Genomic DNA, 15,324 nt, shown 5'->3' with positions numbered 1-15,324 from the left:
AGAGAGGGGGGAGGGGGAGAGGGAGATGGGGAGGGGGAGGGAGAGGGAGAGGGAGGGGAGAGGAGAGGAGAGGAGAGGAGAGAGAGAACCCAGTCCAGCTGAGCTTCTCAGGGCTGAGCAGGATGGTGAGCTTTGCGGCTCAGGAGAATAACCACCCCAAGCCGGGAGTCTGTCAAAGCTGGAACTCGTTTTACTGTATTATATCGATCTTTCCTTTGCTTTGCTTTTTTTTTGGGGGGGGGGACTTTTTTTTTTTCAAGACAGGGTTTCTCTGTGTAGCCCTGGCTGTCCTTTAGACCAGGCTGGCCTCAAACTCAGAAACCTGTCTGCCTCTGCCTCCCAAGTGCTGGGATTAAAGGCATGTGCCACCACTGCCCGGCTCCATCTTTTCTTTATAAAGAGCTGAGAGAGGAGATGGAGTTTTCTGCTGCGGTGAGATGACTTAGGGGGAGGGGAAAGTTAACAAAAGGTATGGGGTGACTGAGCCAACAAAGTTACTCTACCTCAGCGGGAGCTAGGCAAAGGCAGACTTAAGCAAGTCGTGCTGAGTCCCTCCAGTACGGAAGTGACTGAGACATTTTACAAAACCCGAGCCAGGCTCAGATTTGTCCTCCAGGCCCAAACCAGGGCCAAATAGGGCCCAACAACCCTATAGGTGCTGCCATTTTTATTCAAACCACCACAGTAGCCATAGTTAAACAATGACCATTTCTTCTCCTCACATGTGTTCTGATTAACAGTCCTTCATGGATGTTTCCCAGTGGCACTGCTATTAAGCTAGCCTTTTCTTAATTACTGTCTGGTAGTCTGGCTCTCAATATGACAAGAGACAAATTGAGTCACAGTGGGGAGCTTTTGAAATAAATTCATACCCAGCATACATAGCAAACTAGCCAAGACAGAATCTTAATCTTGACATTGTTTTAAGCTTGCAGTGTGTAACCCAGGATTGGGAATGTAGACATCCATGGACAATTTAATAAAATTATAACTGCAACAAAGGCTTTGAAGGTACTGGGATAGATGATACCTGTCAGGTCAGGGATCGTCTGTAGATCAGTGTCATTGTGGGATGTCTTTCTGAGAAGGGGACATTGTCTGTAGAGACGTAGAAGGAAAGGAAGAAAGCCAGGCATACCCAGTTTCTAAGGTTTTTCCAGATAGATGAACTGGTGAGTCCAGAGGGCCCATGGTGGGAAGCATGATTTGTATATTCCAGAACCTGAACTGAGTAAAGTATATGTAGCCACACAATTTTTGTTGAGTGAAGTTCCCACAGAGGCCAGAAGAAGGTGTTGGATCTCCTGGAGCGGAGTCAAGAATAGTTGTGAGCTAGCCGGGCAGTGGTGGCGCATGCCTTTAATCCCAGCACTTGGGAGGTGGAAGCACGCAGATTTCTGAGTTCGAGGGCAGCCTGGTCTACAGAGTGAGTTCCAGGACAGCCAGGGCTACACAGAGAAACCCTGACTCAAAAAAAGAAAAGAAAAGAAAAAGAAAAAACAGAAGAGTTGTGAGCTGCCTGATATGGGCACTGGGAGCCATATACTCAGGTCCTTGCAAGAGTGGTACATAGTCTTAATTGCTGAGACATCTATCTCAACATCTTTTATTTATAGTTTTTCAAGCCTCACTGGCTACAGAAAGTGAATGGGTTTGAAGCTCCAAGGTCAGTGTCCCAGAGATAAGCGGCTTTCCTCTACCCGACCATGTTGCATAGCTGACTCTCAGACTTGCTGAGCAGCTTCCTTTTTAAGTTACTCACATTGGCTGCCCTTGCACAGTGTCCCTTAGGCCATGCCATCTCATTTCAACAGGACATTTGATTGATTGTCTAGTGAGCTACCTGACATGTCTGTCTGTGCTCTGGATGAAGATGCCTTGGGATTGCTCTAAGAATGAAATGAACCCATGTACAAAGGGCAGTAGAAGAAGTGCAATCAGTGTATCATAAAGACCACTGTTATTAGTCATGGGTGGGTGAAGAATGTGCAAAACTTGAAGGAGCAAGACCGCAGACATACAGAAACTCACAGAGTATCATCCAAGGAAGCCCAGAATGAGTGGGAATTTGCCTGCCATGGCTGTCTGGTGACCCTTACTGTGTGTAACTAGTGGACATGAGTGCCTTTCTTAAAAATAAGGTTGAGAGAAATCTTGAGGAATACACTCAAATTTACCTCTGACTTACACACACACACACACACACACACACACACACACACACAACTAGTATAGTTATGCACAAGATGTGACCCTTGGAGGCAGACTCTGTATGTTATCATTGGCTCTGACTTTCTTGAGTTTGACTTTTTTTAGACAAGTAATCTTGCCTCCTTAAGCCCCAGTTTCCTTATCTGTTACCTGGGAATAATTATATTACTATTGTAATTATCCCTAAGGTTATAATAATCATGAGAGTACACAGGCCCAGTACTTTGTACTGAAGTACATACAAAATCTCATGAACTAGTACCAACATGAGTGACCAGAATTCTAATGTGTATGCTGTGTTGTGTAGAAGGCACGAGGCCTAAGGACAAAGAGCTTAACTTCAAATCTATCTGCTCATCAGCTGATGATTTTGACATTTCCTTCAATATCTTAAATTTCTGTTTCTCCTATTAAATAGGGCTGAAATAATGGTTAGGGTTAAGTGAGAGAACCTGCAGAAGCCCTTGTAACACAGTTGCCATCCAGAAACCGTCGGCTAGATCTGAATACCCTGCTAGAGACTTTTGGCTGTGTGTTTGCTTTTCTTCTGCTGTGATAAAACGTTCTGATCAAAAGCAATTTGGGGAGGGAAAGGTTTATTTTGCTTTGTTTCCAGGTCACAGCTCATCATTGAGGAAAGTTGGGAGAACTTAAAAGCAGAAGCCATGGATAAATACTGCTTTTTTTCCCTCCCTGTCTCACTGATAGGCTCACACTCACCTTTATTATATCGCCCAGGACTCCTGTCTGCTGTCCACAGTCGGCTGGGCCATCTCCCATCAATCACTAGCCAAGTATCATATCTCAGAGACATGACCACACACCCGTCTGATCTAGGCAATTCCTCAATTGAGAATCCCTCAAATGACTCTCCATTGTGTCAGGTTGACAGCTGAAGCTAACTAGGACAGGACGGTAGGCATTTAGAGACAATAATGAGGGAAAAGCAAAACCTATACTAGGCCCAGCTGTACCACTGCCTAGATTTGTGGATTTGAGTCAAGTACTTGGGTCTTTCCAGCCTCACTGTGTGAAGTAGTGATGATACTGTCAAGCCAGCTTCATTGATGTTTGAGTCTTATATCATAAGATGTAAAGTGCTGTAAATGTAATGATATAAGCAAATATTATATACACATCTTTCCCTGGGTGTGTTCACATCCATATTGCCTAGGATTTACAAACTGATAGCAGGAGAATGTGTTGGATTTACAGTGCAGGTTCATGTTTTTGTACACACCTGTTAAAAATAGTAATATTGGCCAAGCGAAGCTCCTGCACTCACTGCCAACAGGAGTGTCACATTGGTCTGCTCTAAGTGACCAGGCAGCTCCTTCCCTCATGACTCCTTATGGAGAGCTCCAGTTCATTTAGGAGCAAATACTGACCACAGATACCTTCCCTTCAAATTGTTCACATCCCAAGCTTAGGATGTAGAGGGTAACCTCTAATTCATGGTGACAAGTACTACTACCCAGACAGTGCCCCACAGTGTGCAGCAAATGGACCAGACAGAAAAGCTGGTAAGGTTGAAGCAGGTTCAAAACCCAGGTTAATCTCATAATTGAGAATGGTAGGAGTAGAACTAGTTTCCAACAAATCTCTACTTGTCCTGGAAGACATGACCACAACACCCTACTAGGAGGACCATGACAATGACATAGGGACAACACGTGAAGTCCTTTCCTATGCAAATAAAACAACCCTAACATCTCAGACTGAGCCAATGGGAAGCTCCTACCCCTCTATCCCACCCTACCCCCCCCCCGCAAATGTTTATAAGGTCCCATCTACAAGGAATAAAATGTGCGAGTTATTGCACCAAGAATCATCTGAGGGTGCCTCAATAAGAGCTGTAACACTCCAGGGAAGATTTTTCTCTCCTGAAGCATTTGTCAACTGAACCTGGGCTCCACCTAGAAGACTGGGCTGTTGCTTGCAATCACATCTTGCCTATTGACTCCACCTCCTGTTTCTGACTGCCTCCATGTCTCTGCTAGTGCAGGAGCTGTGATGGTAGCAGAAGAGATCTGGCCACCTGCCCTGCCCTAGCTTCCCCTTAGAAAGCTGTAACACTTTGGCCAGTCCAGCCAGGCCAGAGCCCCAGATGGGTTAGGGATCCTTGAATTGCATTCTGTCTCCACAGAACAACCCACTGCTGTGCTCCATCATGCTGGCTGGTAGCAAGGTAGGCGCGTGGCCTAATCTGACTGAAAGCAGAGGACATAGGAAGTTGTAAAACTCTATGAGAGAAGCATGTAATGAGAAGCAATAAAAATTATAATGTGGCTCTAAAGCCAATGCAGAAATTTCCCCAACCACTTCTACTCCACCCTGTACATCTAGTTAGAACACAGCATACTGAATGGTGTCTCCTGGGTTGATTTTTAATTTAAGAAATATTTCAGTATGCTTATAAACCTTTGACTGAGAGGTAGGTTCTATGTGAATGGCACAGTGAATTAGGGGAGCTAACCAACAAACTTGGTAACTCTACCTCCAGAACTACAATTAGAAAGTGTGTCACCAGTGTGGAAATGGCAGCTTTTTCTGCCCTTTCGGCTCCTGGCAGAGGATAGGAATGGATAGAGAGGGATGAACAAAATGGCAGTTTACTTTCTATTGCTGTGATAGGCACTGTGACCAAAGGCTACTAGCAGAAATAAAAGGGTGGGGGTGGGTTGATTTCCCTACCACAATCAGACATTGAAGAAATTCAGGGCAGAACCAGAAGCAAAGACCATGGAGGAACACTGTTTACTGGCTTGCTTCACATGGCTTGCTCAGCTTGCTTTCTTACACAGCCCAGGACCATCTACCCTGGAGTGGCACCTCCAACAGTGAACCATATCAATCATTAATCGAGCAAGTGTCCCCACAGACTTGTCTACAGGCTTTATACACCAGACACTTTTGATGTCTTTGAAATAGAATCTTCATGATTAACTGCCAAAACTTCTTTTATTTATCTTTTTTACTAGATATTTTCTTTATTTACATTTCAAATGATATTTCCTTTCCCGGTTTACCCTCTGTAGGGGGAAAAAAAAACCCTGTTCCCTTCCCCTACCCCCTGCTCACCAACCCACCCTCTCCCGCTTTCTGGCCCTGGCATTCCCCTACACAATGCAAATCGATTCATTCCTATCTCCTTGTACAAAGCTTAAGTCCAAGTGGATCAAGGACTGCCACATAAAACCAGATACACTGAAACTAATATACAAGAAAGTGGGGAAGAGCCTCGAGCACATGGGCACAGGGGAAAATTTCTTGAACAGAACACCAATAGCTTATGTTCTAAGATCAAGATTTGACAAATGGGACCTCATAAAATTACAAAGCTTCTGTAAGGCAAAAGACACTGTCAATAGGACAAATAGCAACCAACAGATTGAGAAAAGATCTTTACCAATCCTATATCTGATAGAGGGCTAATATCCAATATATATACAAAGAACTCAAGAAGTTAGACTCCAAAGAATCAAATAACCCTGTTAAAAAATGGAGTACAGAGCTAAACAAAGAATTCTCAACTGAGGAATAATGAATGACTGAAAAGCACCTAAAGAAATGTTCAACATCCTTAGTCATCAGGGAAATGCAAATCAAAACAACCCTGATATTCCACATCAGTCAGAATGGCGAACATCAAAAACTCAAGTGACAGCAGATGCTGGAGAGATTATGGAGAAAGAGGAACACTCCTTCATTGCTGGTGGGATTGCAAGCTGGTACAACCACTCTGGAAATCAGTTTGGCAGTTCCTCAGGAAATTGGACATAGTACTACCAGAGGACCCAGATATACCACTCCTGGGCATATACCCAGAAGATGCTCCAACATGCAATAAGGACACATGCTCCACTATGTTCATAGCTGCCTTATTTATAATAGCCAGAAACTGGAAACAACCCAGATGTCCCTCAACAGAGGAATGGATACAGAAAATGTGGTACATTTACACAAAAGGAGTACTACTCAACTATTAAAAACAATAAATTTATAAAAATGGATGGATCTGCCAAACCTTCTTGCTGCCTCATTCCTGCTGGAGAAACCTTTTTGTTCTTTCTCTGGATTTTGCTCCACACCCCCATCTCCTCAGCTCTTTGCAGTATCCCTGCAAACTTGTTCTGTGCTTTTGTTTCTGTTTGGTCTGTTTTAATTTGTTTTGTTGTTGCTGCTGCTGCTCTTGTGTCTTTAGTTTTGTGAGGGAGCCCATGCTATCTAGGATGGCACTGTGTAGCCCAGGCTAACCATAAAGCAGTTCTCTTGCGCTGAACAGAGTGCGTGCTTTGCCCTCTGCCTTGCAGAGATGGTCAGAATGTCCTAGCGCAGGAAATGCTGAACATTAAAGCTATTACCACCCAAGGTACCCTATATACAATTGAGGTTTTTATTGTCTTTATGGGTTTTTTTGTATCTTTTGCAAAACACGAATTTTGTTCTTTTCTCACCAACTTCAAGACCCCATTAAGGCACCTGTCTATAAATATTAGGTCAAAAATTTCACAAATCAGAGCTAGAGCTGCAATTTCTTCAACAAGAAGTTGCGTAGGAGTGCTGTGAGCATTCTGGAAGGTGGTTCGCACACCAGATTCTGTCAATAATTGTAGTTATTTCTCACTTAGTGCTTGTTTGAATGCTCCTTGGGACCAAGCTTCTGGAGAGGTGAATGCTTTAGGAGACGTGCAAGCATTTCAAGGCTTTGCTGAGAGAAAACAGGAGTTTGGGCTGGAAAAATTCAGCCCTTATACTATAGTCACACACAGACTCAACCCACCTCATTTACAATATTTATTCTGTGTTGCTGTGGCAAAATGTCTGAACCTAAGTACTTATAAAGAAAAGAAATATATTTACTTCACAGTGGTACAAGCTATAACTTCAAATGTTACAACAGACTCAGATTCGTTCTGGTGAACGAAATATTTGCTGATAGGAACAAAAGTGCTTGTGAATGTTGGGAACCAAAGAGTCCCTTGCTGTTAAAATGTCACAATGAAGCCGAAAGAGAAACAGCTGCATACAGAAAAGGAATCAAGAAAACCCTTTTCCTCCTCCTTTTTTTCTGTTTCGTTTCTTCTTCTTCCTCCTTCTCCTCCTCTTCCTCCTCCTCCTGTCCCTCCTCTTCCTCTTCCTCCTCCTTCTCCTCCTCTTCCTCCTCCTCCTGCCCCTCCTCCTCTTCCTCTTCTTCCTTCCTCTTCTTTGGGGGAGCTGGTTTTCTGAGACATAGTGTTTCTCTGTGTTTTGTTCTGGTGTTCAATATGTAAAGCAGGCTTTGAACTTCCCAGAGATCCACGTGCTTCTGCCTGCTGACTGCTGGGATTAAAGGTGTTCTCCCTTATGTCCATCTTCACATGTCTTTTCAATGAAAGTCACCGAATTTCCAGAATAAGGCAAGATCTCTGGTGAGATAGGAAGCCAAGGGTGTCACTTTTTTTTTCAGTAGTCCACAGTGGTGGGAGTCAACTGAGATCCCATGAGAAATACACTCACCCCTTCTAGGTAAGGGTGGCAACCCAAATGATTGAGCAACTTTCCCCCCAGTCCCCTTTCTTAAAGGTCTCAGCAATACCACACTAAAGATCTGGCTTCTGTCACATGAACCTTTGGGGTAACACCCAGCCAATCCATAGTCCCTTTGAAAATGAATGTGGGACTGTTGATGTCATGCAGTCAGTTGCAAGCAGAGAAAGACTAGAATCAACAAGGTACTTGTTCTGTGTCTGTCTGCTTTACTGATGAGGAACTGAGTCATATTTAGTTAAGAGATTTGGTTTTGTAGCTGATTGACCAAGAGACATTGGAGACAGGGGCTGGAAGATGGCTTGCTGATGCTGCTTTCTCCACCTCTCTTCCAGACTACAGATGCTGGAGGCCATCTGTAAACACTGGGAGGGACCCATCAGTCTGGCCCTCTACCTGTCGGATGCAGAAGCCCAGCAGTTCCTCCGCTATGCCCAGGGATCCGAGGTGCTCATGAGCCGGCAGAATGTGGGCTACCACATCGTGTACAAGGAGGGTCAGTTCTATCCTGTCAATCTCCTACGCAACGTGGCTATGAAGCACATCAGCACACCCTACATGTTCTTATCTGACATTGACTTCCTGCCTATGTATGGGCTCTATGAGTACCTCAGGTAAGGAACCCAGGGGATCTTGCTCTGTCCACTCTTCAGGCTGGTAGACACACAAGTTCATGAAAAGCTGGACCTCAAGGCCCTCAAGACCACTGTCTAGTCTGCCACTTACCAAATATAGGTAGGACAACTACAACCCAAAAGGGGGCAGGGACCTGTCCAGTGATGGCCACTGTCTACAAGTTTGGAATGTGCATACTAAGTTCTGTTATCCCATGCACAGACTAAACCCAATTTTCCATAGTGACATATTATTTTGCTATTGAAACATCTTGCTTAAAACTTCTGCCTCTTTTTCCAACTTTGCAGTAGACAGGCTTCCTGTAATTATTCTCAAAAAGCCAATGCCTGTTCCTTAAAACAAACCTAAATAATAACGATGCCTAACATGTATTGAAGCATTTGAGTATATGCCACAAAATGATTGACATGTAAGATTTCATTCTGTTTCTACCTCTCACAGCCCCTGCCATGGGTCATATTCTTGTCTTCATTTTACAAACAAGAAACTACAAAACAAGACTGGAAGATGCTGGCCTGTCTTCCATACCTAGTATGCGAGGAGCTGGCGAGTCACAACACTTAGCACCCAGCCACAGAAGCATGATAGCCAGTGTCCTTTTCCACCTTTCCTCACAAAGCAGAGCAGAAAGTAATACACTCCTTTAAGGCTGGGTGGATCAATTAATATAAACAGTAGGAATTGAAACATATTGCAGAACTCACACAACTCAAAATTGTACATGGGAGAAATATAAAGTTGCATGGTCCAACAGCATCATTAAAAGGTCCTTTTCCAGTTGCCACTTGTCAGCATGGATTTCCTCTGTGTCTAAGATAGTGACTTCCAAGATCCACATATCCCTAAAGATGGTTTATATATCTTATATTTTTAGGATGCACAAACTAAGTCTCAACCTCTTGTGGGGCTGCATTATGCTACACCATGGGCAAGTAAGGTTTGGAGAGACAAAATGTCAGGCTCAAGTTCAGAGAAATGACAGCCATAGGAGTTGAGGAGTGTCTGGCAGGCCCCTACCTTGCCTAACTACTCTGGGGTTTCTGACTATCCCAAACAGGTTGTATATGAACTCCCAAGATCTATTTCTCTCTTCTCTCTCTCTCTCTCTCTCTCTCTCTCTCTCTCTCTCTCTCTCTCTCTCTCTCTCTCTCTCTCTCTCTCTCTCTCTCTCTCTCTCTCTCTCTCTCTCTCTCTCTCTCTCTCTCTCTCTCTCTCTCTCCCTCCCTCTCCCTCTCTCCCTCCCTCCATCCCCCTCTCTCTAGCAAGAGAGAGTATCCTGCACTTTGTATTCAACCTCATTAGCGTGTCATTACAAAGTGGTGTATAACATAGCATGGCATCATTTCCTTCCTGGTAAGCATGGAAGATCCCCATCAGCTGTCAGAGAGACAAAGGGTAAGTGGCCCTACCAGCAATATAACCTTCCACCATAGCAGTGGGTGGAGCTGTGACACAACACCCTGTGAATGAATTCCTGACTGCCAGACTCCATTCACTGATTTTTCTCCAGGTCCAGCTCCAACTGGGTGACAATATCCCAGTATGTAGAACAAGGGCTCCCCCATGTGGTCACACTAAATCTTCAGCTCTGTGTTGTCCCTCACAGCTTGGAAAGCTTGGTAGTCAGCAAGATGCTAGCCTACATACTAGATGAATAGGTAAGTAGTTAGGAGCAGGAGCAGCCTCAACTCAGACTGAGAAGAGAGCGGCTGGAGGAGGGTACCCTGCCCACCCTTCGCCTTCTGTGATTTCCCTCACACACCTAAGGGGTCTTCACTGCAAACAGTGTAAAGGAAACAAGCCTGACCCTTGCCTCAGTAGGGTATTTTCTGACTATACCTTACAGGCAGTATTTTACAACATGGCACACAAGGAATTTGTGTTTATGTTTCCTCCTTACGTGTTACTGAACAGTGATTTAAAAATTGCTGATGGAGACCATACTCGGTGCTAAGCAACATGTAACACATAGATATTTGACCCCCTTAACATTCTTCTCACCTCTATAGTAGATAAACATTTCTACAGATAACCAAAATTAGGTCTCAGAGAAGTGAAGGAATTGTTTCTGAGAGAGGATGTAGTGGCCTTGCATCCACACAGCTTGCTTATTGCACAACAAGACGCAGGTCACCTGTGTACCCCAAATTCTTGCTTATGTCATACTTCTTGAGGTCTTCCCCAGTTTCCCCCCTCCCAAAAAATGTCAACTTTGGAGTTCACCAAGTAGATGCTTAGCAACTAACTAATATGCCCAAAACGAACAGCTCAATTAGAAATTATGAAGTCAGGTCTATGCTTAGGCAAAGCTGCAGAGTGTCAGCAGAGTCTCTTCTAGCCCTTACCTGTGTTTGGTAAAGCACCTGGTAGAAATACAGCTTTCACTCTTGATTGCAGAACTGTTAAGTAAGGTCAGAGGACATGGAGAAATCGCACAGACCCGCATTTGAACATGTCCGTGACTTGGGGCAGCTTGATCCATTCCTCAGCACTACTTTTTTCTTAGCTAATGAAGGGGCACTAACAGCTCACTGCTGGGTTATAACAGGTGCTCTGTAGGAGTTAATTCTGCATCCCATGGCATGCTCACAACTGTATTGGACTAATTGGCCAGCCATCACCCCAACATCTCCCCTTGCAAATTCCCTGTACCTTCAGGACAGTTGAGTGACTGCATGGAACTATCTCATTCTTCTCTCTCATGGACATGAGAAATAGACATAGTAGGTCTCTGATCTACTATGGTTCGGTTTCTGACCTTTTCAATGATATAATCATGAATCCACAGAAACCATACTTACGACTCTGATTTTTTTCCTAGCTAGCAATCTTTTGATGCTAGCATGAACAGTGACAGAAGCTCTCAGACACATGTGTTGTCATGGGGAAACACTGTTATGACACCCCACATTGTGCTACGAAGCTAAGCTATGGTGTCAGCTAGACTAGGTGTAGTAAATGGATTTCCCACATACCATGCTTTCAACATGTGATGAGTAAACCAGGATGTAATCCCATTTTAAGTTACTATATCAGTTGCTTTTCTGTTGCTGTGCAATAGGGCATCTTAAGGAAAAGAGGGATTATTTTGGCATATGGTTCCAGAGGGATAAGCATCTGTCATGGCAAAGAGTCATGACAACAAGTAGCAGGCATGGTTACTGGAGCAGAAATCTAAGAGTTTACATCCTCCACCATAAGCACAGTGCAGAGAGAGTTAACTGGAAGCGGGTGGGGCTCTTAATCTCAAAATTTGCTCTTAATCACAAATTTCCTCCGGCAATTCTACATCATAAAAATATCCCCAGACAGCACCATCAGCTGGGGACTAATGTCAGAGACTATGAATCATATTTTTCATTCAAACCACCACACCTCCTTAGGGAACATTTACTTGGACTTTGCACCTAACTACCTTCATGTTATTTGTCTGTGACACCTCTTCATATGCTCTTGGGAAGGCTAGAGGTGCAGAGCATATCTGGTGTGGCAGGCTTGTGACAATGTACAGAATTAGCAGCTTTCCTGTGTGCTTGAGGTTTCTAATCTCTCTGTCTGTGCTGCCCCCTTTGCTGTTACTGTTAAGTTTGTCATTATGAATTCAAAAATAGAATCCACAGGAACTGAAAGTACAGCAGGTAGGTGTGGTTGGGCATGGAAGGACTCAGAAAGATCTGGTAGCTGAAATTAGGCTAAAATGTCAATGGGTCTAAAGGCAAGAGACATCAGAACACTTAGTACTCAGGAGCAGCTGGTGAGACTGGTGGGTTAAAGGGCAGAGGTTCTGGAAGGTAAGATGTCAGACTGTTTCACAGCCAGGACTGTTCACACCATGAAACTGGGCAGGTTTCCATCGTTGATCAAAATTTGCACCACTGATCATTACCTATAAGCCCTGGGTATTTCCATTCCCTTCCCTGTATTTATGTTCCAGGACACAAACATGGCTCCCTAGGAGATACTGTATCTTGTAGCATGTGTAAATGAGTGTTCAGTGTAATCCCACTCTGTCCAATGGGACACATAAATTCTTTTCTTCATATTTTCTTTGGTTTGTAATGGAGAAAGTGTAGAAGTGGCGCCAAGTGAGTCAGGCTGGATGCCTGCCAAGAGATGCTAACTATTAAGCATTTCCTTGGGTCCATACATCTTTTTAATTTTGCCTTATCTATAACATTTAACATTTATTGAGTACTTGCTGTATGCCAAGCGTTGTTATAACCCCCCTGCATGTGTTTTTGCAGAACAGCACCTCCATTCATTTTACTGATAAGGGTACTCAGGCTGAGTCCCCCACCTCAGGGCTCAGCATTGCTACCTGGGTACCTAGCTTTCTATGAACGTTCTCAGAAGTGCTCTCTTTTTAGCCTGCTGATTGTTCCTGATTCCTGATGAGCTCATATCCAGACTCATCACTATAACCATAATCATAAACCTGGTCCGCACACAGAGAAAGATATATTCATCAGAACTGTCTCAACCTTTGCCTGAAAAAAAAAAAAAAACAACCATTTAACCCTTACAAAACCCTACAGAGTACAGGTTAAGTACAGATTCTATCCAACCCTGGGGCCCCAGGGCTTGCTCAAGAGTATCATCTGGTGATTATCTAGGCTAAATCTGAATTCAGGGCCCTGGCAACAGAACTGCACTTCTGGTAGCTCCTGCTGTAACCCACAGCGCACATTTAACTCAGTGCGCATGTGTGGTGAGCTTTCCGTGATATGTAGCCATCGTTGCTAACACTGGAAAAGGGTAATTATTCATTGGAGATGCTGAGGATATTAAGGGATGATGATGAATAGAGGCCACAAGTCAGAGCCATGCTCATGGTCAAGATGCTGTAACTACTACTACTACTACTACTACTACTACTACTACTATTATTATTATTATTATTATTATTAATTACCTTTTGTTCTTGGGTTCATTCTCAACTGCTCTTTTTCACCTACTCTTTGCTCACAAGCCCTCCCTTGATTATGGCATTAGTTAAAAATCTACCCATCTTCCTGGGGCTTGAGAAATCCTCCTTATGGTAGAGGACCTTGACTGTCTGACCTTGTTATAGGTCTGTCTTCCAGCTACCTTCTCTATGATTTCCTTCATGACTGCATATACAGATAACTGTCTTCATCTCTCTGTCTCCCGACCTCCCCTGCCCTGGAACACTATACTTATATTTGCTCATTCAAGCTTGGTACTCAATGTCTATGTATCTGGTTTCATTCATGTTTATTAGCTGGAGAATGTTACCTTGGTTCTGTTAATATCCAAGCACATAGGGCTTGGTTAATACAAAAATAAGATTTAAAAAAAAAAGTTCAGAGAATTAAGAAAATTACCTGTAATTATACTGAAGTCCAAATACAGTAGAAATCATCTTATTTAAATGATTGTATGTGACGATGCTTGCTTGTCTCACAGTTTAGCCTCCCTTCAAACTCACATCTCATGGGAGGCATCAGAACCCTTTGTTGAAAACCTTCTTAGTGGTTTCCTCTTAAAACAGAAGTGGCCACACTCCTCTAGTACACACATATAGCTGAATTAAAATGTAGCTGCCCCTCTGTGCTGGGCACAGGCTCCCACGCATATTCTGTAATCCACTATTATTGCTCGTTTGCATCCCTCGAGCCAGCCCCACCATGTACTGAGAGCACTAGCCTTGGCTTCACATCAATTTGAAGTCACTTCCCACCCAGACAGACCCAGACAGATGATAGCTTCAGAATCAGTCTCTTCTGGTCAAAATGCAATAGTGCCTCTCACTCTTCTGGACCTCCACAATATGTTGTTTTCCTGATCGTCTTTTCCCAAAGAAAACACTAAGTTGGGTTTGTGATGCATGCCTACAGTCATGGCTTTGAAAAGAAGAATCTCTTCTCGTTCAGGGTGTTTTGAATGAGTTGAAGGCTCCAGAATAGGGGTTGGAATAGAGGTAGTTCATCCTTTGCTGGAAACCAGAAGTAGCTTGAATCCTATCTTCAGAAAAGTTGTGACCAGGGTGACTCCTAGAAGGGTCCATGGACCTTTTCTCCTATCTCCTAGCCATTAGGAAAAGGGTTAGCTGGTGTCTTTCCTGTAAACTGTCTGTTCTAGTTTGCTACTGTTGCTGTGATGAACACCACGATCAAAAACAACAACTCAGCAGGCACAACTCAGCTTAGAGCTTATAGTTTATGAAGGGAAGTCAGGGCAATTCAAGACAGAAACCCAAAGGCCAGAACTGAAGCAGAGATATGGAGGAATGCTGCTTACTGGCTTGCTCTCAGACTCATAGCTAATTACCTTTCTTGCACTCCACAGGCCCACCTTACTAGAGATAGGACCACCCACAGAGAGGTGGAAGCCACATCAATCATCAGTCAAGAAAATTCCCCCATAGACATGCCTACAAGCTAATCTGCTGGAGGCAAGTCCCCAATTGAGATCTTCTTTTCCCAGATATGTCTAGGTTCATTTCAAGTTGATAAAAAAATAACCAGCATATCAGATAAATTAATTTTTGCCAGCAATCACTTCAGAATAAAAGTTAATACCGATTACCTACCGTTGGGCAATTTGGACAGGCCTCTTTACATATCCCTGCCTCACCTCTGTCCAGGATTCAATCAGAATGAAGCAGGAGCTGAAAGCTAAGTGGTATGGATTCTCTTCCTAAGTGTAATCTAAACCCACCCTTGTTTTGGGTCTGCAGATTTCCTAGGAGATGCCACTATAAATAACTTGTCCTCATACCCTTCCAGTCACTGGTCTGGGAAACTGCTTCTTGTCTTTTTCCAAGAGCTAGCTGTTAAGGAGAAAGTCACTTACACATTCGCAAACCCAGTGGACATCCCTAGCTCTTATCTTACCTGACTTCTCAGCAACATTTTGTTACTATTGTTGTTTTTGTTTTGTTGCTGCTGCTGCTGCTGCTGCTGCTGTTGTTGTTGTTCCTCCTCC

The 15,324-nt window shown here is 43.7% G+C and overlaps 1 protein-coding gene across 11 annotated transcripts in view; it reads left to right on the top strand.

The window, feature by feature from the left end:
- The window catches only part of Large1 (LARGE xylosyl- and glucuronyltransferase 1), a 503,421-nt gene that overhangs the window by 469,178 nt on the left and 18,919 nt on the right, over positions 1-15,324 (top strand). For all 11 annotated transcript variants that reach the window (XM_031340318.1, XM_031340326.1, XM_031340316.1 and 8 more), the window contains one exon: positions 8,076-8,354. In XM_031340318.1, coding sequence (XP_031196178.1) covers positions 8,076-8,354 — 279 coding nt within the window. The remainder of the gene's footprint in view (positions 1-8,075; positions 8,355-15,324) is intronic.

This window comes from Mastomys coucha, unplaced genomic scaffold (assembly GCF_008632895.1).
Source record: "Mastomys coucha isolate ucsf_1 unplaced genomic scaffold, UCSF_Mcou_1 pScaffold22, whole genome shotgun sequence".
In the NCBI taxonomy this organism is placed as follows: Eukaryota; Metazoa; Chordata; class Mammalia; order Rodentia; family Muridae; genus Mastomys; species Mastomys coucha.
This window is presented reverse-complemented; position numbering and strand designations above follow the sequence as displayed.